The sequence below is a fragment of the Alligator mississippiensis genome, chromosome 6 (genome assembly GCF_030867095.1).
Source record: "Alligator mississippiensis isolate rAllMis1 chromosome 6, rAllMis1, whole genome shotgun sequence".
Classification (NCBI taxonomy): Eukaryota; Metazoa; Chordata; order Crocodylia; family Alligatoridae; genus Alligator; species Alligator mississippiensis.
In genome coordinates, this window is record NC_081829.1 from 8,498,750 (window position 1) to 8,522,128 (window position 23,379).

A 23,379-nucleotide genomic window follows, 5' to 3' on the forward strand; every position below is an offset into this window, starting at 1 on the left:
CGCTGCCTGTGGCAGCAAGTGCCGTCATCCTGGCAGCAGTGGATCCAGCTGAATTCCAAGGTCTTCTCAACTTTGATTTTGACTAAAACCAAGGAACAGCTCCAGCTGTCTGCACTGATAACACAGCTCTGATATTAAAATGGAACTCATGCCCTCGGTTTCGAGTTCCCTGCCCAAAGAGACTGCCAAAAAAACCCAAATAGGGGTCCAATAAAGGCCAATGCTGAACCTGACCCATCATCTGAGAATAAATGAGTCTGATAGTCTGAAGTCTGCTAACTTCAATACGATCTGATCTAATGACTTCATTTGCTTGCCTAGCGGATTTCTCTCTGAAACAGCACTTTCTCTGTCCCGCTCCTCCCTGTAGGCAGCTAGAAATAGTGCTTGGCCTGTTGGAGTTGAAGGCTCTGGGGGAAATTGCCCTGCATTTCCGCAGTCTCCCAGCAAACAGCTCAGTCTGTCAGCTGTATAAGGCAGCCAAGGCAGAACCCCAGAGTTTGGGGTCTGTTTTTAGCTGAACAGCCTGCAGATGGAAATCAGTTATCTCAAGCCCATGGCTGGGGATCGCTCCCTGATCCAGCAGGCCCAGCCTCGGGAGGCTTTGTACAACAAGACTAAGCAAAACCCTGTTCTTCCCCCCTCCTACCAACACTTAACTTGGACCTAAAATGACTTCTGCCTCAGAAATACTATTGAAAGGTGTGCTACAGAGCAAAAGGAAAGAACCATTTTATTTTTTTGCTGCTGCCTAACATTTAGGAGCAGGGATGGGGCTTAACATTATTTATAATTTTAATGGAGTTTTCTAGGCTACATCTTGCTGATATCATTTGATGAACTCTGTTTGTACATGACTGAAAGATAAAAGCTGCTAGACCTTTAGAGGGAGGATGGTCAAGGTCAGTGGTCCGAAACTTTCCTTACTGTTGAACATCCTACTTCACTCTAACATTTAATAAAGGGAAACCAGAGCCACCAGTTCTGTACAAGCATATTATGACTACTACAGGCTTGGAAATGATGGGACCAGTTGCAGCATCCTCTTCATGGTCTCTAATAGCAGATCCAGCTCTTGTTAACCAGACCTTTTCCTTCTTGGTACACTGGGTAAGAGTCCTTCAAAGCTACAAAGCCAAGCGAGGAATGAGGCAGCACAGGTAACCATGGCATGGTACACCCTGCTGTTCAAGAAGATGCTATGTGCAGGGCCTCTGAGAGGAAAGGTGGGGGCCTGCACCTCATTTTGAAAACAAGTAGAGAGTGATCTTTTTTTTTTGTTTTGTTTTTTTTGTTTTTTTGCAGGGATTGTTACCCTCATTGCTCTCCTCTCATAGGTTCTGGCTATGTGTTTCCACCTCTGAAAGCCCCAGTCCTGTTTTCCCTTTGACAGCCACTAGCTACTCATCACAAGAGTGGTGTGTCGGTGAGTGTGTTAAGTTTAATATTTATGAAAAAGTTATTTGCACACCAGCATCTGCATTTGAGGGCTTTATTAGTCTTCAAACTTCAGCTGCAGTGGAGAGGGAAACAGATCTTGCCCTCTCTTGTTGAGAGAGAAGTCAGGGGTTTTTGTGGGGCTGATCCAGCATGCTATTTCTTCTTGCGGTGAACTGATGGCATGAATCAGATGGTGCAGTTTGGGACCAGTTTATCTCTTTCGGATCAAGGCGCCAATGGCAGTACCAGTAGCCATCACTGCACCTTTTGCAGCTCCAGAAAGTCCTAGGGCACCTGGGGGGAAAAAAAATAGGGAGTCAGGAATCAGCATCACTTTATCACCCTAGTACACTGACTCTCCTGGCAGACTAGTTGCTCTTTTCCCAGGTCACTCCCACACAACACTGACCCAGTGTAAATGATTCTGCCTGCTTTCTGCACAGATGGAAGGGATTACCCTGTAATGCATTTGGTTGTTCAACCCTCCTTTCCCAGGCACCGTAACCCCTTTATAGTACTAGTATATGGTACTTCTGTACTTTCCTCACCTGCCTGGATAGAAACTCCTGCAAGAGGAGAGGGATTTCTCAGCCAGTCAATAGGAGTGTCCACAGGGAAATCAGTAGACAGTTAATTAGGTGAATGGTTAGCAGGTTTGAAAACCCCAGGGGATCAGTGATAGCAAGGCAATGATACATGGTACTGTGGGGTGCTATAGTAGAGCTCTGCTTATGTTACTAGAAAGAGTGGTGAGGAGCAGTGGAGGAAGAAGACTCACCTGCACAAGAACTATGAACCACTGTGAAATGCCAGGTGCTTTCTACCCAGAATTGTCTATAAGCCATTAGAGCTAGAGGCACTCAAACAAAAAGTTAGCTCTTCATGACCTACCAAGTGACTGCAGGCATGGAACAACACCTCCAGCAGCCAGTCCTCCTCCATTGGCTACAGCTGCTGCAGACATCATCTTGGCAGCCAGCGATCCAGCTGCAACTCCTGCGGTGGTAAATCCTGCTGCCCCCAGTGCAGTTGGGACTCCGACAAAAGCAATTCCTGCATTGCCAAGAGTGCTGTGGTATTAGTTACTAATAGACTAATAGGATCCTGCACTGCATCTCCAGAAGGACAGCCAGTGCCCTTAAGGCAGTGATTTTTTTTTTTTTTTCTTCTTTGTTTTTCAACCTTTCTAGACTCCAGGCATGCCTCAGAAAATATCATCTCTTCAGTTTCCCTTATTTTTGACTATGGAGAAATAAGAGAGCAATTCATCTAAGTCCACAACAAATCTAAATGATTTTTGATGCTATGGTTTCCTATTTGAAATCTCTGGGTTTATCTTGTGAATCTTATATTAGCGTTTGCACACCTAGCAGTGCTAATATTGAGTGGTATCTTTAAAAGGATCGAAAGGCACATTAGAGGAGTGAATCACCCTGGTTGAGAATCACTACTTTAAGGAGAGAGAGAGTACCTACCCACCAAGACTGAGGGTGTATGTTTTGCAGTTTAAAACATAGATCCAGCCTAGCTCATCCCAGTATGGGGTCTCTCAATCTGCAGAGGAAATACCTGGGGCATGGGCTTGTACATTTTTCATGCAGGCTTTCTATGAGGGTCAGTTTTGGAGGGACAGGCTTCAGCCACCTTGCTGGGAGCCCTAAGAGCTTCCTTTTGACCTGGAAAGGAATCAAAAAGCCAAAGGAGGCATTCTTGCTCCCCACATGTCAATCGGACATATGGGGAGTGTCCTCTGTACTGGGGAGCAGGCTTAGGCTTTGGAGGGGTACATGAGCTGAGTGCAGTCCATGCACTTCCTGGTTAATTCCACTCTGCTGGGATTGGGTGTGGAAGGAGCGATCAAGGAGCTGGGTCCCTGTATTGTATGCAAAGGAGCCTTGCACAAGGGAAAAATCAAGTGAAAGCAATCAAGGAGTGATCAAGGAGCTGGGATCCTGGTTTAGCCCTTTACGGCCGATCCAGAAAAGACTTGGGAGACTTCAGAACGGTGCCTGGTGATTTACACAAGACTCTTAATGTCTGTAACTTGGATGACTCTGTACGACTGGAGACCTAGTGAGATCTCTCAGAGGAGGAAGGCCAAGCAATTGGGAGGCTGGGGTTGTTGCTCAGATGGTTTAAGATAATTTAACGTTCTTTCCCAATTTTAACTCTGTGCCTAACAGACACTTAGGAACAAGGACATCTCAGAAGAGTCAACACCCATGCATCTTAATTAAGTGTCCAGTTTAATATCTATAGGAATGACCAGCACTCACATGCTGCCCCACGTCAAGGCCATAGCCCACTCCCTGAGGCAGTATAATGCTTATTCCATAATGCATGATGATAATTTAATTAACCATTCCATATCCTGAGCTAACATCTTACCTAATCCGACAGCTGCTCCAACAGCAGGGGCCACAAATCCTAGGAAAGGAGAGATTTATGAAAATGAGCTATGAAGGAAATGAGCATGCCTTTCAGCAGAAAAGGCTAGATAGATGGGGTGAGGCATTTGTGGCACTGGCTAGCATTAACAGATTAGACTTTGGCCTGCAAATGGTGCATTGAAACAGTGAAAGCAAAATCAACAGGCTGTTTTCAAGCACTTTGAGGAGCCAGTGCAATTCAGTGTTAAGTTCAGCCAGCACGTGCCTTTTTTGGGAAGGCTGTCTTGTACTTGTCATACAAGAGGACTACAGACCACACCCCAGATATGAGTGGGGCTAGCAAAGTTAGGAAACTGGTGAGATTCAGCACAATGGAAAAGCAGTGGTGAAAAGGGAAATGTGGCTTCTAGTGCTCCAAAAGGGGCTTTTACAAGGGGCAGGGAGGGAGAGGAAACCTGGAGATCCTGAGAAGCTGGGGGAGCAGTAGAAGTACTACCGCTTCACCTGGCTGTGCCTCACCAGACTCTGGTGCCAGCCCATCTTCCTGAGCTTAATGCTGGTCTCCTCAAAATCACTAGTAAATAGAGAGAAGCCTGAACCTGGATCTTTTCAACACACTTGCAGGGTTTATTGGGAGGGGAATCATCCTGGGCCTGCCTATATACACACACACGTAGGATATTGCATGTCCTCAGGCTCCATCACCTGGGCATCCAGGGTCTAGTGTCCATCAGTGATCTGCCCTGTCTATTGGGGGAAGACTTTGTGGGCTGGGCAGGGATCACTTGCTACCTCCCAAGGGAAGCCAGCTGGTTAGTTTGTGTCTGGGATGTGTACAGTCACTGTTCAAAGGTCTCAGAGTAGAAACCAAGTCTTACTCGCCATGTAGGAGACTGGCTTGTTGTTGGAGGGTTTAACTTCTGATCCAGTAGCCCTGCAAATAATGCAGAAAATGCAGTTAGACTAATTCAGTTCCCTCCTAACTCCAGCAACACCTGTGGCATCTTAAGGTAATTTCTCTCAATAAACCAGAGTTTCTGGTTGAGTCTGTGCTCCACAGTCATTTAAAACCAGGACATCCACACAGCTGTGGAACCTGGCCCATGACCCACTTCTTGCCACCTACAACATGCAGCTCCTGCCCAGTGCATCATGAGAAATGCCACCACCATGGTTCCAGGATATCACCCCTCCCAAGCCTCTCCCCAGCCAGGTCTAGTGCCTTCCAGTGAGACGGGGACCGGGGGAGACCTTTCAGCTCACTCCCTGGGCATGCCCAGCTTCCCAGATCCTACGGAGGGAGGCAATGTTCACTGGGCCCCAGGATCTGAAGTTGGTGATGCTTAGCTGGTACCTACCCCAGGGAAGACTAGCCCTGCAGACCCAGGGGCTGCATCCTTTGATGACTGGCAGGGCCAAATTAACCCTGTAGAGGGCACTAGGCAAACCAACTCGTGGGCCCCTCCTTAATACTGTATATTTATATAAGTGGATTTTTGATAATTATAATATGTAAAATAAGCACAACTGGGCCCCTTCTTCACTTAGGGCCCTATGCATGTGCCTGGTTTGTCTTTGTATTAATCTGGCCCTGATGATTGGCTAGCCCAGGACAGGGGATCCCTGGGACGGACCCAGGAGAGAAAGAAGGGCAGGGGTGGAACTGGCCGCTACCAGGTTATTGCTGCAGTATCAGCAGTTCCAGCAGGCACATCCAGGAGGTCTGGGGCCAAGCACAAACCCCTGCTAGCAGCAGCCTGCATCCCCTGCACTGCCCAGAGCCTCTTGGGCTTTTGTCACCTCTTTCCCAGCCCTGTTCTCTTTAAATGCCTCTGACTGGGGGTGGGGGGATGGAGCCCGAGAAAGCAGAAGGAGGCCGAGGTTTCAATGCACCTAGTAATAATCTACCAACCTGACCATTTCTGGGCTGGTTTGGAGTCCGGCCACGCTTTGCAGGCTGTGATGGTGACCCACGATCTCCTGTCGCTGTGCTGGGAAATGGAAACCTAACGCACAAAACAAGGCTGCAGCTGGACGAGTAGTCTCCACCCCTGCTTCTTTCCTATTGGAATCGCAAGCCGAGGCGAGGAGGGAGCAAGTCTGCCGGCTCCAGAAAGATCCGCCAGCACAAAGCATTATTCATATCCCTGGCAGGGTTTGCCTGCAGGAAGCAGCCTCAGCTCTGCCCCGGCTCCTACGCAGAGCCCATTAGCAGTGTTCATCCCTGTTGCAATGAAAGACTCTTGCAGGGCAGCAGTTGTCCTCCAGCTCTCCAGGCAAGAATCCCCGGCTGTCAGCTGCAGGCGTTAAGGTGGGATTGCAGGATTTGGAGCCCACTGTCTGCTGGATGGACACACATATGGGAGCCAGTTATCTCCGGCCTATGGCAGGGGATTTATACCCCCCTCCCCAGAACCAGAGTTGGATTTGTAGCCTTTTTTTTTTTTTTTAGTGCACAAGAATAAACAAAAGCCCTGAAATTGCTTTCCCCCAGGATCGAGGCCCTTGTGGCACAGTCCTGAATGGCATTCCTTTGGGATCCAGGCCACCTGCTTCCAAGCCTGAGGAACAGACATTAACCCTCCTCTTACTGGGCACTTTTTAAACACGAAGTGGCAGCCTGGAAAACTCCCAAGTTCAAAGGAAATTAGTTAAATGGTGACCTTACAGAAAACCAGAAGTCAGTCAAACCAAAGGCAAGGGATTTGAGGTCTTGCGGTCCTGAACCTTGTCTGGTTGATGAGGCGTATGAACACACAAGTACACAGTGTCATTATTGTGCATGAAAACCAGTCACCAGTGTGGTACTAGTGTGGTACAGTGCCTTTCATACTAATTGGGAAGGCCAGGACCCGTTCAGCTCCTACCACCAAGGTCTCTAGTAGCAGATACTGCTCTCATTAGCCACAGCTTTGCGTCCCAGCGCATTGGGTGCAAGAAACAAAGCACAGTAAGGAAAGAGGCACTACAGGTAGCTTCGCTGTGATACAGCCAACCACTGATGGAGACTGGTTGTCCATAATGAGTGGACACAGAATTGGACCATCTACATGCTGTAGCACCCTCAGAGAAAGAAGCTGTGTGTATCCACCTCTGAAAGCTTCCTAGGGTTTGTTTGGGATTTTTTGACAACCCCTATGCAGGGGAGGATGGGGGGGTGGTAATCTAGCAAGTTCTACATTTATGAAAAAATAATTGTACTCCCAGCATACATGTTTGTAAAGGCTTTTTCTTCCACAGCAGTGCTAAGCAAGGCACAACATGTTAGCTTGTACTGGGCAGATACAAGAAGCAAGAGGTCTTCAGGGGCTGGTTTGACATGCAGTTTCTTCTTGAGCGTGCTGAAAGCAGTTCCTGTAACTTGCTCTGTATTGTATTTAGCCTGGTGGGTGATTCGGGCATGCCAGATGATTGTGCTTTGGTCACCCAGTCACCAGAGAACCAGCTCTGGCTTTCAGATAAGGGCAAAAAGTGCCGCACCAGCAGCTGCCACCCCAGTCTTTGCTGCTGCAGAGAGTCCTGCAGCACCTGAGAAAACAGAGGGTGGGGAGTCAGTATGGCTACACCTCCCAGTGCACTGGGCCTCCTGCAGTTACTTGTCCCCTCCCCGGGTCAGTGCTGAAAGAAGACTGTCACAATGGCAATAGCTCTGTGTGTTTTCAGCAGATGGAAGGGGCTGGGGATCTGACCACCCAAATGTGACCCAAGCTTTGCCAGGAGCCCCTGGGCTAGTACTGTATTGGCAGGAGAGTCCGTCCAGGCAGCTGAGCAGGAAACTCGCTCCAACAGGCTCCCCTGATACCCATGGAAGCATCACTGGGGATGTCATGAAGAACAGAGTTAGGTGAATGCTGAGCATGTAAAATTCGGAAAGGCTGCAACTAGGCAATGAGCTGTGGTACTGAGGGCATGGCCACGGGTGCCAGGAGGCTGAAGCAATGTCCCATATCGCCCATCTAAGTTTAGGTAAGAGAGTTGAGGACCCCCACAAAATGCCAGGTGCTCTCTGTACAGAATTGTCCATAAGCACAAGAGCATCAGAGATGGGCACTTTGAGTGAAAGGTTAGTTCCCTAGTACCTACCAAGTGACTGCATCACTGCCACGGCACTCCCAGCAGCCACTCCTCCTCCGTTGGCTATGGCCGCTGCTGACATCATCTTGGCCGCTATTGACCCTGCAGCAATTCCTGCAGCAGTAAATCCTGCAGCCCCCAGAGCTACAGGGACTCCGACAGCTGCGACTCCTGTATCGCAAAGAGCATTAGTTTATAAAATGGGATCCTGGTGCATGGTATATCCAGCTTTCTGCTGCAGAACCACCTTTACATCCATTCATTTAGTGCTTTAGTGTCTTGTGGTTTGTACCACCACAGCGAAAGGTTGGAGAATGTCTTTCCTCAATTAAGTACTTCCCCAGTACTTAAAATAAGGATCCTAATATTCACGTGAGTTCAGAAATTGCAGCATTCCTTGGTGCGTTGATGTCAAAGAGAGGGTCATGCAGGACATAGAGGTAGGATGTTGCCTGGGAGGACAGGGCCAAGACATTGTAAAGTGCTGTTTGGGGGAGAACTCTTGCTAAGAGGCAGGTGTACAGTTTGCAGTTAAGGCATAGATCCAACCTAGTCTCCCTATCTGCAGGCACAATATCTGGGGCAAGGTCTTGTACATTCCCACAAGGGTCAGTCTGGCAGGATGGCCTCCAGCCACCTTTTTCCCACTTCCCTTTAGACCCCTGCCAGCATCCCTTGAGCTGGGAAAGGAATCAAAGCTCAAGGGAAGGAATTTCTTACTCCACACAGGTCAGTTGGGGCAGGGGAGGCTCTGGGGAGGGTCTCCCCTGTTAAGGGAGAGGCCTGGGCTTTAGAAGGGCAGATGAGCTGAGTGGCTGAATAATGCTTAGATAAACCCTTGTTCTTTTTTTTTTTTTTTTTTTTTTAAATAAGCAGCCTGTCTCCTGAGCTAGTGACTTACCGAATCCAATGCTTGCGCCCAGCGTACTCATCAAAATTCCTGAAAGAGGAAAGGTTTGTGTTAATGAGCCATCAGAGAAGATAGCTGGTTTTCAGCAGACGGTTTTCCTTTGAATGCTGCTGGTCAGTATTGACACTCTGGCATTCAGGTTGGATATCCCTGGCACCTAAACCTGCCGGCTTTGTGCTGCTCTTCTCAAATGTCTTTTGGAGAAGATGCTGCTCAGCAGTGACTTTACCCAGAACATGCCTCTTTCATAAAATCATAAAAATATGAGGGTTGGACGGGACCTCAGGAGGTCATCTACTCCAACCCCCTGCTCAAAGCAAGACCATCCCCATCTATATCATCCCAGCCAAGGCTTTGTTGTGCCAGGCCTTAAAGTCAAAAGATGGAGATGCCACCACCTCTCTAGGTAACCTGTTCCAGTGCTTTATCACCAAAAGTGTTTCCTAAAATCCAATCTAAACCTCACTTGCTGCAACTTGCTGCTGCTTGTTCTGTCATCACTGAGAACAGTCCAGCTCCATCCTCTTTGGACCCTGCCTTTAGGTTACTGAAGGCTGCTGTTAAATCCCCTCTCTTCTGCAGACTTCTTTTGTGAAGACTAAATAAGCCCAGTTTCCTCAGCCTCTCCTCAGCAGTCATGTGCCTCAGCTCCCAAATCATTTTCATTGCCCTCCACTGGACTGTCTCCAATTTGGTCACATCCTTTCTGTGGGGGGGGGGGGGGGGGAACTGGGCACAGTACTCCAGATGTGGCCTCCCCATTGCAGAATAGAGGGGAATACTTACTTCCCTTGCTCTGCTGGCAGTGCTCCTACTAATGCAGCCCACGATGCTGTTAGCTTTCTTGACAGCAAGGGCACACTGTTGACTCATGTCCATCTTATTGTCCACTGTAAACCCCAGGTCCTCTTCTGCAGAGTTGCTGCCCACACAGTCGGTGCTTAGGCTATAGCAGTTCTTGGGATTCTTCCATCCTAAGTGCTGGACTTTGTCCTTGTTGAACCTCATGAGATTTCTTTTGGACCGGTCCTCCAATTTTTTGAGGCCGCTCTGAATCCTAGCCCTGCCCTCCAGCACATCCAGCGAAACCCCCCAGTTTGATGTTATCCACAAACTTCCTGAGGGTGCCCTCTATGCCATCTTCCAGATCGTTAATGAATATGTGGAACAAAACTGGTCCCAGGACCAACCCCTGGGGCACTCCACTTCATACTGGCTGCCACCTAGACATTGAAGCATTGATTACTACCCATTGAGCCCCACAATCCAGCCAGCTTTCTATTCACCTTATTGTCCATTTATCCAACCTATACTTTCTCTGCTTGCTTGTAAAAACGCTGTGGGAGACCGCATCAAAATACCCTGACTTTAGCAAGGCTATTGCATGTACTGCTTTCCCTGCATCCAAAAAGCCAGTCATCTCATCATAGAAGGCAGTCAGGTTGGTCAAGCATGAGTTGCCCTTGGTGAATCCATGCTGACTGTTCCTGATCACCTTCTTCTCCTCCAAGTGCTTAGAAATGGATTCCTTGAGGACCCGCTCCATGATTTTTCCAGGGACTGAGGTGAGGCTGACTGGTCTGTCGTTCCCTGGATCCTCCTCCTTCCCTTTCTGAAAGATGGGCACTGCAGTTGCCCTCTTCCAGTCATTGGGGCCTCCCCCAATTGCCACAAATTTTCAGAGATAACGGCCAGCAGCTCTGCAATCACATCAGCCAACTCCCTTAGCACCCTTGGATGCACTGCATCTGGCCCCATGGACTTGTACATGTCCAGCTTTTCTAAGTAGTCCCTAACCTCTTCTTTCACTGCTGTTGGCTGCTCAGCTCCTCCCCAAACTGTGGTGCCAGGTGCAGTAGTCTGGGAGCTGACCTTGTCTGTGAAGACCAAGGTAAAAAAGGCATTGAGCACTTCAGTCTTTTCATGTTGTCTGTTACTAGGTTGCCTCCCCCATTCAGTAAGGGACCCACACGTTCCCCGAACTTCCTCTTGTTGCTGATATACTTGTAGAAACCCTCGTTACCCTTCACATCCCCCGCTAGCTGCAACTCCACTTGTGCTTTGGCCTTCCTGACTTCATCCCTGCATGTCTGAGCAATGCTCTCACATTCCTCCCAAGTCTTTTCTCCAAGCTTCCACTTCTTGTAAGCATCCTGTTTGTGTTTAAGCTCACTAAAGAGTTCTCTGCTAAGCCAAGCTGGTCGCTTGCCACATTTGCTATTCTTCCTGCACATTTGGGATGCTCTCCTGGACTCTCTTCCCCCTCAGACTGGCCTCCCAGGGGATCCTCCTCATCAGCTCTCTGAAGAAGTCAAAGTTTGCTTTTCTGAGCTCCAGGCTCCATACTCTGCTGCTCTTCTTCCTTCTTTTTTTTCAGGATCCTGAACTCAATCATCTCATGGTCGATATTGCCTTAGTTGCCATCCGCTTCTACATCCCCCCACTAATTATTTCCTGTTTGAACAGCAGGACAGGAAGAGAACGGCCCCTAGCTGGTGTCTCAAACACCAGGAAGTTATTTCTAATGCTCGCCAAAAACGTCCTAGATTGCCTGTGCACAGCTGTATTGCCTTCCCAGCAGATATCAGGGTGGTTGAAGTCCCCCATGAGAACCAGGGCCTGTGATCAGGAAATTTCTGCTAGTTGTCTGAAGAAAGCCTAATCCTCCTGGTCGGGTGGTCTATAGCAGATGCACACCACAGCATCACTCTTGTTGCTCTTTCCCCTCTAACTTTAACTCAGACTTCCAGTTTCATGCTGGAGTTTCGTGCCTGTCTCCAGTTTCATGCTGGAGCTCTGAACAATCATACAGCTCTTTACATAGAGCACAACTCTTCTCCCCTGTCTGGTCCTTCCCAAACAGTTTGTACCCATTCATAGCAGCGCTCCAGTCACCCGAGCTCCCGCCAAGTCTCTGCTGTTCTAGTCGCATCATAGTCCCCTGACTGTGCAGTTCTTCCTGCTTGCTTCCCAGCTCCATGCATTTGTGTACAGGCTCCTGAGGTCGCTAGCTGATTGCCCTGCTTTCTCAGGAAGAATGAGCCCTCTTCTGTTGCCCCTTCCTGCTTCTGCTTCCTCCAGGCCCCCTACTTCCCCACATACCACAGGGCTTTTTTCTCCATCCCCCTGCAGTAAGTGGGGGACCTGAAGGAAGATCCTCCTGTCCTTGTATGAGAAGACTACTTTCCACACCTGGGGTCCATGTATACCAGGTAGCTCCACACAGGATCGAAGCTAGGCTCCTTTGCATCTAGGATCTTTTGTCTGTCAGTGTCCCAAACTGTTTGGGAGCCTTCAATGCGATGCTGCGGCTAGTAAAGCGAGCAAAACGCTGGCTTGCATCCATAGATGCTTCTCAAGCAAATCCCAGGGTGTCATTCTCCCATTGTACTTGGCCTTGGTGAGGCCGCAGCTGGAGTACTATATCCAGTTTTGGGCTCTGCAGTTCAAAAAGTCCGAGCCCCCAAGGTGTGGAATAGACTGCTGCCAGAGGTGGTTCAAGCACCTACTTAAAACACCTTGAAGAGAAATTTGGATGTTTATCTTGCTGGGATCCTATGACCCCAGCTGACTTCCTGCCCTTTGGGCGGGGGGCTGGACTCGATGATCTTCTGAAGTCCCTTCCAGCCCTAATGTCTAGGAAATCGGATTCAAAGCTTCAGAGCAAGATGGAAGGATTTGGAGTTGTGCAGAGGCTCGCTGGCTGCCTGTATAGTTTGCCAGGTTGTTAATGGTGCCAGGGACATGTGCAATTCCTGTTCAGGGGTCTGTCAGTGAAAAGAAAGTGGAACCTTACCAACCATCTTGTAGAGGGGAGAGGCTTTTTGCGGTCCTGGATCTGGGGATGACTGAGGACAACACAAGAAATGCAGTTAGAGCAGTCCAAATCCCTCAAAACACGGTCCGTTGGGGGCGAGGAGGGAGGCACAGCCCTAGGGCTGGGGCTGCGGCATCATAGGGCAGGTCCACCTAGCAAGCCATCTTTTCTTGTAGGTACGTATCCCACTTCTACTAAAACTAGGGCCTCAGCGCAGCTGAGAATAGCTGACCTGCAACCCACCTCTTCTCCCATGTCATTCACTGGGTGGGGCCTTCTGGGAACTGCCACCATCACGGTTCTAGGGTAATGCACATTCAAGCCTTTCTTCCTGCGAGGATTAGCACTGCCTCTGTCGTGGGGCTGGTGGGGGGAGTGCTTTCAGATCAGCTCTGAGCACGCTCAGGTTTGCACATCCCATAGAGGTGGGGGAAGGCTCACTGGTAGAGTGGCCACCTTTTCAAAATGGAAAGGCAAGACGCGTTCCCCTTCCCTGCCCTCCCTCTGCAGCACAGCTGGAGTAGAGCCAAGCAGAGGGGGTAGGGCAGATGCAGGATATCTGCAGCGGGCTCAAGTCTCCCTGCCCTGCTGCCCTGCCCCTGGGAGCCCTGCATCTGCTGCACTGCCGTGGTGAGGCGCCTCCTGCCTGCATAGCAGCAGCAAAGGGAAAAACTTTGTGCTGCCACCGCTACTGCTGCCAGGTAAGAAGAGGGCACCTTGCCACGGTGGTGCGGCCAGCATGGGGCTCCGGGTAGTGGCAGCAGCATCACTCAACCTCTCAGCCTTCCTGTACCAGGTCCTGCCCATTGCAGGGTGGTGGCTGCAGGGCAAGGACAGCAGGGTGGGGAGCCCAGAGTCCACAGTGGGCAGTCCACTCTGTGTACAAACCAGGGGGCGCATGTGCCCTCCCATGCCCCCTCCTTGGGAGCACGTACAGCGGCAGGGAGTTTGTCCCCTTGCCACCTGCCAAATGAGCCGCCCGTGGCTCCATCCCACTCCCTAGCTATGCTCCATGGCCATGCATTCCCACCCCAGTCCTGGGCCCTGTGCACTACCCTGGCTGGGCAGCATCTCCAGCCCCACTTCCCCCCTCACTGGTGGCCTCAATCTCTTCCTCTTGCCCATCCTATGACCTCTCCCCCCCACCCCACACTTATCTGCAGTGACATTTTCTCCACCGCGGCCTGGCTGTATTCCCGGCGGCATGCATGCATCTACGCACACGTACACCTGGCGCCTCCTGCATCCCGCTCCCCCCAGCCCCAGGCAGCCCCTTGCAGGCTGAAACTCTGCCAGCCTACAAGGGGAAACCTGCTGTTTCCTGCATTTTTCCACAACGAAAGGAAAACCTGGATCCCTGCACAATACTGGGAGTCCAGGACAAATGCTGTCCGAGTCATTCAGCCCAGGACTGGGAGTTGGTGTTCACATTTCAGGACTGTCCTTCCCAGTTAGGGCTGAGTGGTCAACCTTCTCACTAGGCACAAGGATTGTAAAAGTTTGCATTGCCCCCAGCTAAATACTGCTGACAAGAATCATGCTAGAGACCCCAGGACCTCCATCCCTTAGTGATTACTTCCCCAGACTCGGGAAAGAAACAACAGCATAAGTGCAGTGGGCCGGGATCAGTTAATTGCTACAACACTATCAGCCTGAGCAGGCGCATTTAGGATGAACCCAAATGCTCACTAGATGCACACAGGAAGCATTTGCAATGCACCACAGCAAATCCCAAGTGTCTCTAAAGGGTTTTGAGCTGCCCTTTCCCACTCCCTTTTTCCTTAGAGGTGCCCCTAAGCTTGGCTGGGGAGGTGAAAGCAGCACTGCAAACTGCTTTTACATCTTTCTGCCCTGAAGAGGAATTCAGCTGCCTCCAAAAGCAGAATTAGCCCAAGATTCAAATGCAGGAAAGAAGACATCTATCTACCTTGTTCAGCAGACAGGCGAGTTCTCTAGCTGTCTCAGCATTGATTCCTCCTCCTCTTTTATATGTCAGATGATGAAGCTGGGAGGGAACCAATGGAGCTTGCCTGTTAGGTTTTAGTTTCCTAGCTTTAGGTTTCAGTTTCCTAGCTGAGTGAAACTTAAGAGCCAGAATAATAAGCAAGGGTTGTGTTGAGCTGGACCCACCCATGATAGACCCAAGGTTGTGATTCAAAATACCATTGGCAATATGAGGGGAAAAAAAAGTCTGTGCGCTGCAGTAAAGGTTTGATTTAATAGCACCAAGTACTTGTTGGTTGTCCTTTTGCTCTTTGAAATGGCACCTGCTGAGAATGGGCTCCCTAGGGTAACCACCTTTTCTGAAATAGAACATGGGACACATGCCCGCCTTCCCACCTGCAGCACAGCTGGAGCTGGAGCCCATGGGGGGCAGGGGCGAACATGGGATGCCTGCTGCGGGCTCAAGGCTCCCCACCCTGCCATCTTGCTCCTGGGAGCCTGGTGCCAGCTGCACCACCATGGCAAGGTGCCCTGTGCCCATCTGGCAGCAGCAAGGGCCACAACTACACCACTGCCACCATGGCAAGGGTTGTTTTTTTGGTTTGTTGGAGCCAAACCCTGCCCGCGGCAGGGGGTGAGCTGCCAACTGGTCCCTGAGCTGCAGAGGGCCCTGGTCTTTCCCTCTTCAGTAGCAACACCTCCTGGGGCCACCCAGGCAGGCTGCTAGTGGCCCAGGTGCTGCCCCAGAATGGAGACAGCACCCAGCTTGATCCAATTATTCCCCAAGCCTGCTCAAGGAGCAGTGCCCAGCAGGTTTCCAGCAGGCTCAGGGAACAATTGGATCAGGCATCTGAGGTGGAGCAGCACCCGGCCCAACAGCACCCCACAGAGGCAGCCCCAGGGTGTGCTGCTGCCAGGCCGTGCCCCTGCCCCATCTCAGTGGCCGCTCGGTCCTCCAGGAGTTCGTCCCCCCCCCAGCTGCGGGAGAGGCGGGCAGGCTCCACTAAAATAACAAAAAAGAAAAGATTCAGGCACCTCATTGCTTCTGCCTTCAGCAGGTACCTGCAGCGGGCAGGACACCTGGGGCCACCTGGGAACGGGCTGGCTTGCCTCTGGGACAGAGCAGGAAGGTGGCAGGAGGCAACTGCATTTTTCTGGCTGCCGGAGCAGGCAACCTGCAAGCCACAGCTTTGTGTCCCAGCGCATTGGGTGCAAGAAACAGCAAAGCACAGTAAGGAAAGAGGTGCTACAGGTACCTGCGCTGCACTGTGATACAGCCGACCACTGTTGGAGAGTGGACACAGAATTAGACCTTACATGTGTAGTTAAAAATAGGTTAGGCTCCATGATTTTGTAATAATGCTTGAGCAGCAACTATATAATAGAAGTGCCTTATGACTGTCTTATAACCCCTTGTGTAAGACCACGAGGTCCAGCAACTGAGTTGTGGTCTGCTCGTCTTTCTGCTTGCCTTGCATTCTGAAGTCATCTCTGTCTAGTGTCCTAAAGTTACACTCAGATACCGGGGTTACTAAAAGATTACTAACTTTGTCGCAGTTCCCCTTTTCCTCTGTGTATGCGACAGAAGATTTTTGCCGCAGGTCTGCTTTTTGAATCCGCGTGCACCAACCCTGATAAGTCACACTAACCAATAACAAGTTAAGTTCAGCCTACAAGACAAGACGTAACAACTAGGAAATTATAATGCTGCCAATAAGTGCCTAACACGTTAAGACTCTATGTTTATGTAAACTATAAAAATGTAATTCCGGGCCGGACTCGTGGTCGGCTCTATCTTGGGCGTTAGCCGCTGAGTTGACCTTGTCTACGTAAACAATAAACCTGTGATGGACCCAGCCTGTATGTGCGTGTGACTCTCCTTGAGGACAATTGGACAAGCCCCCAGGGAAACGAAACTAGCCGTTTGGGCAACACATGTGCTGTAGCACCCTTAGAGGAAGAAGCCGTGTATATCCACCTCTGAAAGTCTCTTAGGGGTTCTCTTTTTTCTAGGCAGATGTGTGTGTGTGTGGTAATCTAGCCATATTCATAAAAAAAAATAATTGTACACCACAGCATACATGTTTGTAAAGGCTTTATTTCTTCCACAGCAGTGATAAGTTAGGTGCAAGAACAAGAAGTCTTCAGGGGCTGGTTCAACACATGGTTGCTTCTTGATCGTGCTGAAAGCCGTTCCTATAACTCTCTCTGTGTTGTATTATACTGATGGGCACTTCAGGACATACCAGCCAATGGCTTGCTGAGTGTCCAAAACAGAGGAGTACCTGTTGCTTTCAGGCCTGACCCAAAACTGCTGCACCAGCAGCAGCTATTGCTCCCTGTGCTGCTCCAGAAAGTCCTGCAGCACCTGAGAAAACAGAGGGTGGGGAGTCAGTATGGCTACACCTCCCAGTGCACTGGACCTCCTGCAGTTACTTGTCCCCTCCCCGGGTCAGTGCTGAAAGAAGACTGTCACAATGGCAATAGCTCTGTGTGTTTTCAGCAGATGGAAGGGGCTGGGGATCTGACCACCCAAATGTGACCCAAACTTTGCCAGGAGCCCCTGGGCTAGTACTGTATTGGCAGGAGAGTCCGTCCAGGCAGCTGAGCAGGAAACTCGCTCCAACAGGCTCCCCTGATACCCATGGAAGCATCACTGGGGATGTCATGAAGAACAGAGTTAGGTGAATGCTGAGCATGTAAAATTCGGAAAGGCTGCAACTAGGCAATGAGCTGTGGTACTGAGGGCATGGCCAGGGGTGCCAGGAGGCTGAAGCAATGTCCCATATCGCCCATCTAAGTTTAGGTAAGAGAGTTGAGGACCCCCACAAAATGCCAGGTGCTCTCTATGCAGAATCGTCCATAAGCATGACAGCACGCAAGACAGAGGCATTTGAACGAAAGATTAGTTCCCTAGGACGTACCGACAGACTGCATCACTGCCACGGCACTCCCAGCAGCCACTCCTCCTCCGTTGGCTATGGCCGCTGCTGACATCATCTTGGCCGCTATTGACCCTGCAGCAATTCCTGTAGCAGTAAATCCTGCAGCCCCCAGGACTACAGGGACTCCGACAACTGCAACTCCTGCATTGCAAAGAGCATTAGTTATAAAATGAGATCCTGGTGCACGGTATATCCAGCTTTCTGCTGCAGAACCACCTTTACATCCATTCACTTAGTGCTTTAGTGTCTTGTGGTTTGTACCACCACAGCGACAGGTTGGGGGATGTCTTTCCTCAATGAAGCACTTCCCCAATACTTAAAATAGGGATCCTAATATTCACGTGAGTTCAGAAATTGCAGCATTCCTTGGTGCGTTGGTGTCAAAGAGAGGGTCATGCAGGACATAGAGGTAGGATGTTGCCTGGTAGGACAGGGCCAAGACATTGTAAAGTGCTGTTTGGGGAAAAGCAGAAAAGCCCTGGTACTCAATGGTCCTGCAGTGGCCTCGGAGCTTTGGGGAGCTCACGCAGAGCCCCCCGTGTGGCATGGGGTAATCAGGGCTTTTCTTGTTTTTTGGTTTTTTTTCTTAAGGGGCTGGAGCCGCAGTGGGCAGGACAGCCATGGGGGGGGGCTGGGGGAGCGAGGGGGAAAGAAGGGCTTGTGAAGAGCCCCCCCATGCAGCATGGGGTAGTGGGGGGCAGCAGGGATTGCCGCCTGCCTGGCAGCACCCGTAGGAGTTGGGGAGGGAGGTTCAAAGTGCCGGGAGCTGATGTGGGCAGGGCAGCTATTGCCAGGCTGGGGGCAGGATGGGCCAGGCCTGGGTGATTCAGAGATTCGGCAGCAGCCGAATCACCAAATCAGGTTCAGCCAAATCAATTCGGGACAGTGATTCAAATCACCAGATCGAATCAGTGTCCCCTGAACTGGCTGAATCCAAATCGAATACTAGCCACTTTGCACAGGCCTACTGAATAATGCCTAGTTAAACCCTTGTTCATTATGAAATGAGCAGCCTGTCTCCTGAGCTAGCGACTTACCAAGTCCGATTCCTGCTCCCACCGCAGCGTACAGAAAGTCTGAAAGAGGAAAGGTTTTTGTTAGTGAGCTATCAAAAATGTAGCTGGTTTTCAACAGACGGTTTTCCTTAGGTTGCTGCTGGTCGGCATTAACGCTCTGGCATTCAGGTTGGAAATCCCTGGCACCTGAACCTGCCAGCTTTGCACTGCTCTTCTCAAGTGTCTTCTGGAGAAGGTACTGCTCAGCAGTGACTTTACCCAGCACTTGCCCTTTTGGGAAGATCCTCCTGCTCTCCATGTGTAAGAGGACCACTTGCCATAGCTAGGGTCCATGTATGCCAGGTAGCACCACACTGGATCAAGGTCAGGCTCCTTTGCCATCTAGGGTTTTTTGTCTGTCAGTGTCCTGAGCCAAATGCTTCAGAGCAAGAGGCTAGGACTTGGGGTTGTGCAGGGATCACACATGCTGCCTGCATAGTTTGCCAGTTTATTAGTAGTGCCAGGGATGTGTGCAGTTCCTGTTCAAGAAAGAAAGTGGAGCCTTACCAAACATATTGCAGAGTGGCTTGTGATCCTGGATCCAGGTGGCGGGGCTCCTGTTGGTGGCAGTGGAAGCACCACGGGGAGGCTGAGGATAACACAAGAAATGCAGTCAGACCAGTCCAGTCCCCTCAAAACATGGTCCACTGGGGATGAGGAGAGAGGCACAGACACAAGCCTGGGGCTATGGCTGTGGCATCATAAGGCAGCTCCATCTAGCAAACCACCTTTTCTTGTAGGTACGTGCCCCACTTCTCCTAAAACTAGGACATGAGCACGGCTGAGAACAGCAGACCTGCAGCTAGGGTTGCCAACCCTCCAGGATTGCCCTGTAGTCTCCAGCAATTAGATCTAAATCTCCAGGAGACTGCTGAGAGTCCCCCGGGGGTTAAATGATAGGGCATTCCTTAAAATAAATATTAAATGTTGAGTCTGATTTAAACAGTAGTCCAGTGGATTTTTAAAATGTAATAGTAATATGCATTTGCCTTCCTGACGTAATGTCTGTGCATCATAATCCGTAAGTGATATACGTGAGCACTTGGGCACGTTGGTGTTCTGGAAACTAGAGTTGGCAACCCTACCTGCAACCCGCCTCTCCCCCCACATGGCATTCATTGGGTGGGTCCTGCCCAGCGCTGTGATAGGGCTGGCAGATCTGCTGAGCAAGGTAATACGCATCCAAACCTTTATCCTTGCAAGGATTAGCACTGCCTCTGTGGTGGGGCTGGGGGTGAGCAGAGCCCAGGGGGAGCAGATGTGGATGCAGGCTGCCCACTGCCAGCTTGGGGCTCCCCACCCTGCTGTCCTGCCCCTGTAAGCCCTGTGCTGGCCATGGCAAGGTGCCCCCTGCCTGCCTGGCAGCAGCGGGGGGCACAACCCTGTGTCACTGCCGCCTCCCCCACTGCTGCCGGGCAGGCAGGGGGTGCCTCGCCACAGCTGGCGCAGGGCTCCCGAGGGCAGGGCAGCAGGGCTGGGACCCCTGAGCCTACAGCAGGCATCCCACATCTGCCCCCACCCCACACACAAATCTGAGTGGCATATATCCCCACCAAGCCTCCCTTCTCAGGAGCCAGCTCCCTTCCCCCCAGGAACAGTTCATTGCTACGACAGCAACAGCCTGAGCAGGCACATCTAGCCAGCCTCTCCAACGAGCCCACGTTCTCCCTAGATGCATCCAAGAAGCCTTTGCAATGCACGGCAGCAAATCCCAAAGTGTCTCTAGGGGGTTTCAGCTGCCCTCTCTCAGTCCCGTTTTCCTTGGAGATGCCACCCAGGTTGGTTGCAGAGGCAAAAGCAGCAGCTGCTTTTGCTGCAACCTGCTTCTGCATCCTTCTGCCCTGAAGAAGAGCGCAGCTGCCTCCAAAAGCAGAATTAGCCCAAGATTAAAATGCAGAAAGGAAAAATCTACCAACCTTGCTTGCTAGGCTGAGTCAGGCAGGAGAGTCCTCTAACTGCATCTGACTGTGCATCCTCCTCCCTCTTTTATGTGCCAGCAGTGTTGGAGCTGGGAGGAGCTTGTTTCTTAGGTTTTGGTTTCCAAGCTCAGTGAATCTTAAATAGAAACCTAGAGCTGGAGCCACTTGCTGTAGACCCACATTGTTATTCAAGATGTCCCGTGCAACACGAGAAGAGAAAGTCAGTGCCCTGAAATAAGGGTTTGATTTAATAGCACCAAGTATTACTTAGTCATTCTTTTGCTCTTCTGTGCAACGGCCCCTGCCGCGGATGGGCTCCCTGGTTGTAGACACAGGTAGACATCGTCATGTTGCTTGGTCTGGCTTGCAACGGGAGGCTTTTTTTAACCCTGGGAGCAGTATCTTTATTTCCATCTAAACAGGTGTAGTATAGGGGTATTTGCGCAGTCTAATGCAGGAGCCCAGTGTTTGGAGTCTGTTCTTAGCAGGATGGGCCCCAGGTGGAAGCTGGTTATGTCAGGCATCCCTCCCTGGCCCAGCAGGCCCAGCCTCAGGAAGATATGCATCCTATTGTTTCTCAGTGCACAAGAATAAGCAAAAGCCCTTGAAGGGCTTTGCTCTGGGATGCTGGCCCACATGGCTCACCCCACCTGCTCCCAAGCCGGGGACATGGACCTCACGTCCCCTCCTACCAGCTCAGCTTGGAGACCCACTGGCAGGTGTCTTGCTGCCCCAGGAACTCGATTAAAAGGTGAACCGCAAATCAATACATCCTCCGTTACTGCTTTTCAGTGGGAAGAGGACGGTCTCTGCATGAGGAAAGGCAGCAGCGCTATGGTACAGCCTGCCAGTGATGGGGGCTATCTCATGAGTGGACAGGGGATAAAACCTTACATTTACCATAGCGCCCTTGGAGGAAGATGCTATCTAGATCTACCATCGAAGACCTTCTAGGGGTTCTGGCCCTGTTTTCCCTTTGACAACCCCTAGTAGCTGCCCATCTCAAGAGTGGTGTGTCAGTGAGCACGTGGTAATTCAGTATGTTGCATATTTATAATGAAGTCGTTCTTGCACACCAGTGTGTAAGCTTGTGAAGGCTTTATTGCTTGACAGACCTCAGTCATCATAAAGATCCAAATGGATCTTGGCATCTCTTGTGAAGGAAGCAGAGCCAGAGGTTTTCAGGACCTGATTTGACATGCTGTTTCTCCTTGCAGGGAACTGAAAGCTGTTTCCTGAGAACTGGTAACACTACATCACCCTACTGCACTGAGTTTCTTATGCCCTCAATGCTGAAATTAGACACAGGATGGGAATGCCTCTGCCTGTTTCCAGCAGAAGGAAGGGACTGGCAGATTTACCAACCAGCTGTGATGCAAGTTCTGCCAGGGGCCCAAGGGCTAAGCAAACGGGGCTGCAAGCCATCCTGCTGTGGGTCCAGCTAGTGCCACTAGACTGTCCTACATGCGGCCCATCTAAGCTCAGTTATGTTACTAGTAAGGTCTGGGAGGAGCGACAGGACAAGGCTGCCTCTTGGTGACACAAGAGGACTAAGGACCGCTGTGAAATGCCGGGTGCTTCCTGTGCAGAGTTCTCAGGCATGACAGCACTGGGGACTAAAATATTTGCATGAAAGATTAGTGGCCTGTGACCTACCAGATGAGTGCCACTGCACTTCCAGCAGCTCCCCTTTCTTGGGCTACAAAATAGCTGACATTTTGGCCAGAAGCGAGTCAACAGCCATTCCTACTTCAGGAAATCACATTGGCCAGACTGTGACCGGGGTCCTCAGTTCCTTTCCCAGAACAATTTTTTTTCCAGCTTCTGGCCTAACCTCCCTTCTCATTTTTCCACCACGCTGAACATAATTTTAGGTACCTATTGACATCTAGCAATGTGTATCAGGGTGGCTGTGCAGTTTGGTGGATGGCAGCTGAAGGATGGGTTGTCAGAATCTTTATCTTGCACTTAAATAGATCTGAGGTGCCTCTGTCTGGTTTTGGATCTGGGTCTCCACTCCCCACATGCAAGTTGTACATCAGAGGAGGACCGCAAGTACAAATACATTAAAGATCCTGATGACAGTACTAGTGGCCAAATCTCTTGATCAAGCTGCATTGCAGACAGGCCCCACATCCCCACATGGCACCTCCTTCATCAGTGCACCTTGAGGTGAAGAATCAGTTTGGGGATGGGGAGGGGGTCGATCTGGTACTTTCTTTGCTATGGCTGCCCACAAGGCATAGTGACTGGAGGTAGTTAAGGGGCAGTTTACAGAACAGATGTCTGTGTATTGCACTGGCAACACGCAGGGGGTGCACACGGGTGCACATGCACCCCCTGAGCTTGGCGGTGCACCCCCTGCAAAAAGTGCTGCCAGCAGTCTGCGGGCAGTCCCCGATTCCAAGTGACCTAGACAAATTGGAGGATTAGGGCAAAAGAAATCTCATGAGGTTCAACAAGGACAAGCACAAAGTCCTGCAGATAGGCTGGAACAATCCTATCCACTGCTACAGCCTGGGGGCTGGCTGGCTGAGCAGCAGCTCTGCAGAAAAGGACATGGGGGTTAAGTGCACAATAAGCTGGATATGAGTTGGCAACAAGGGCACACTGATAAGAAGCTAACAGCATACTGGGCTGTGTTAGTAGGAGTGTTGCTAGGAGATTGAGGGAAGTAACTATTTCCCTGTCTTCTGCACAGGTGAGGCCGTATCTGCAGTACTGTGTCCAGTTTTGCTTCCCCCCACCTCCAACTACAGAAAGGTATATGGACAAGTTGGAGAGAGTCCAGCAGAGGACAACCAAAATGGTTCAGGTGCTGTGGCACATGACTTGTGAGGAGAGGCTGAGAGAACTGGGTTTATTTAGTCTGCAGAAGAAAAGAC

General features: G+C 50.6%; 3 protein-coding genes across 3 annotated transcripts; all 3 read right to left on the bottom strand.

Moving 5' to 3' along the window:
- Positions 1-1,478: 1,478 nt before the first annotated feature.
- On the bottom strand, positions 1,479-6,133 carry LOC102560851 (interferon alpha-inducible protein 27, mitochondrial-like). The gene is made up of 5 exons (XM_006269891.4): positions 5,743-6,133; positions 4,709-4,764; positions 3,829-3,867; positions 2,332-2,493; positions 1,479-1,734 (listed from the first exon to the last, which is right to left on the bottom strand). Exons 1-5 carry the CDS (start codon positions 5,964-5,966, stop codon positions 1,652-1,654), a joined length of 564 nt encoding a protein of 187 aa, XP_006269953.2. The 5' UTR covers positions 5,967-6,133; the 3' UTR covers positions 1,479-1,651.
- Positions 6,134-7,041: 908 nt separating this feature from the next.
- Positions 7,042-14,695, bottom strand: LOC109283334 (interferon alpha-inducible protein 27-like protein 2A). Its single transcript, XM_059729604.1, has 5 exons — positions 14,559-14,695; positions 12,611-12,662; positions 8,806-8,844; positions 7,914-8,075; positions 7,042-7,358 (listed from the first exon to the last, which is right to left on the bottom strand). The coding sequence occupies exons 2-5, from the start codon at positions 12,615-12,617 to the stop codon at positions 7,285-7,287; spliced, it is 282 nt and encodes a 93-aa protein (XP_059585587.1). The 5' UTR covers positions 12,618-12,662; positions 14,559-14,695; the 3' UTR covers positions 7,042-7,284.
- Positions 14,696-16,655: 1,960 nt separating this feature from the next.
- Positions 16,656-20,599, bottom strand: LOC102576383 (interferon alpha-inducible protein 27-like protein 2A). Its single transcript, XM_014605052.3, has 5 exons — positions 20,492-20,599; positions 19,083-19,164; positions 18,558-18,596; positions 17,500-17,661; positions 16,656-16,943 (listed from the first exon to the last, which is right to left on the bottom strand). Exons 2-5 carry the CDS (start codon positions 19,087-19,089, stop codon positions 16,870-16,872), a joined length of 282 nt encoding a protein of 93 aa, XP_014460538.2. The 5' UTR covers positions 19,090-19,164; positions 20,492-20,599; the 3' UTR covers positions 16,656-16,869.
- Between the last annotated feature and the right edge of the window lie 2,780 nt (positions 20,600-23,379).

Excerpts from the sequence above, each read along its gene's own strand:
- LOC102560851 (XM_006269891.4), bottom strand. The coding sequence starts at position 5,966 with ATGCTTTGTGCTGGCGGATCTTTCTGGAGCCGGCAGACTTGCTCCCTC. Across the intron at positions 2,494-3,828 it reads TGGAGCAGCTGTCGGATTAG|GAATTGCTTTTGTCGGAGTC; the intron begins GTAAGATGTTAG and ends TTGGCAATGCAG. Across the intron at positions 1,735-2,331 it reads TCCATGCCTGCAGTCACTTG|GTGCCCTAGGACTTTCTGGA; the intron begins GTAGGTCATGAA and ends TTTTCCCCCCAG.
- LOC102576383 (XM_014605052.3), bottom strand. Across the intron at positions 17,662-18,557 it reads GGGAGCAGGAATCGGACTTG|GAGTTGCAGTTGTCGGAGTC; the intron begins GTAAGTCGCTAG and ends TTTGCAATGCAG. Across the intron at positions 16,944-17,499 it reads GGCAGTGATGCAGTCTGTCG|GTGCTGCAGGACTTTCTGGA; the intron begins GTACGTCCTAGG and ends CTGTTTTCTCAG.
- LOC109283334 (XM_059729604.1), bottom strand. Across the intron at positions 8,076-8,805 it reads GGGCGCAAGCATTGGATTCG|GAGTCGCAGCTGTCGGAGTC; the intron begins GTAAGTCACTAG and ends TTTGCGATACAG. Across the intron at positions 7,359-7,913 it reads GGCAGTGATGCAGTCACTTG|GTGCTGCAGGACTCTCTGCA; the intron begins GTAGGTACTAGG and ends CTGTTTTCTCAG.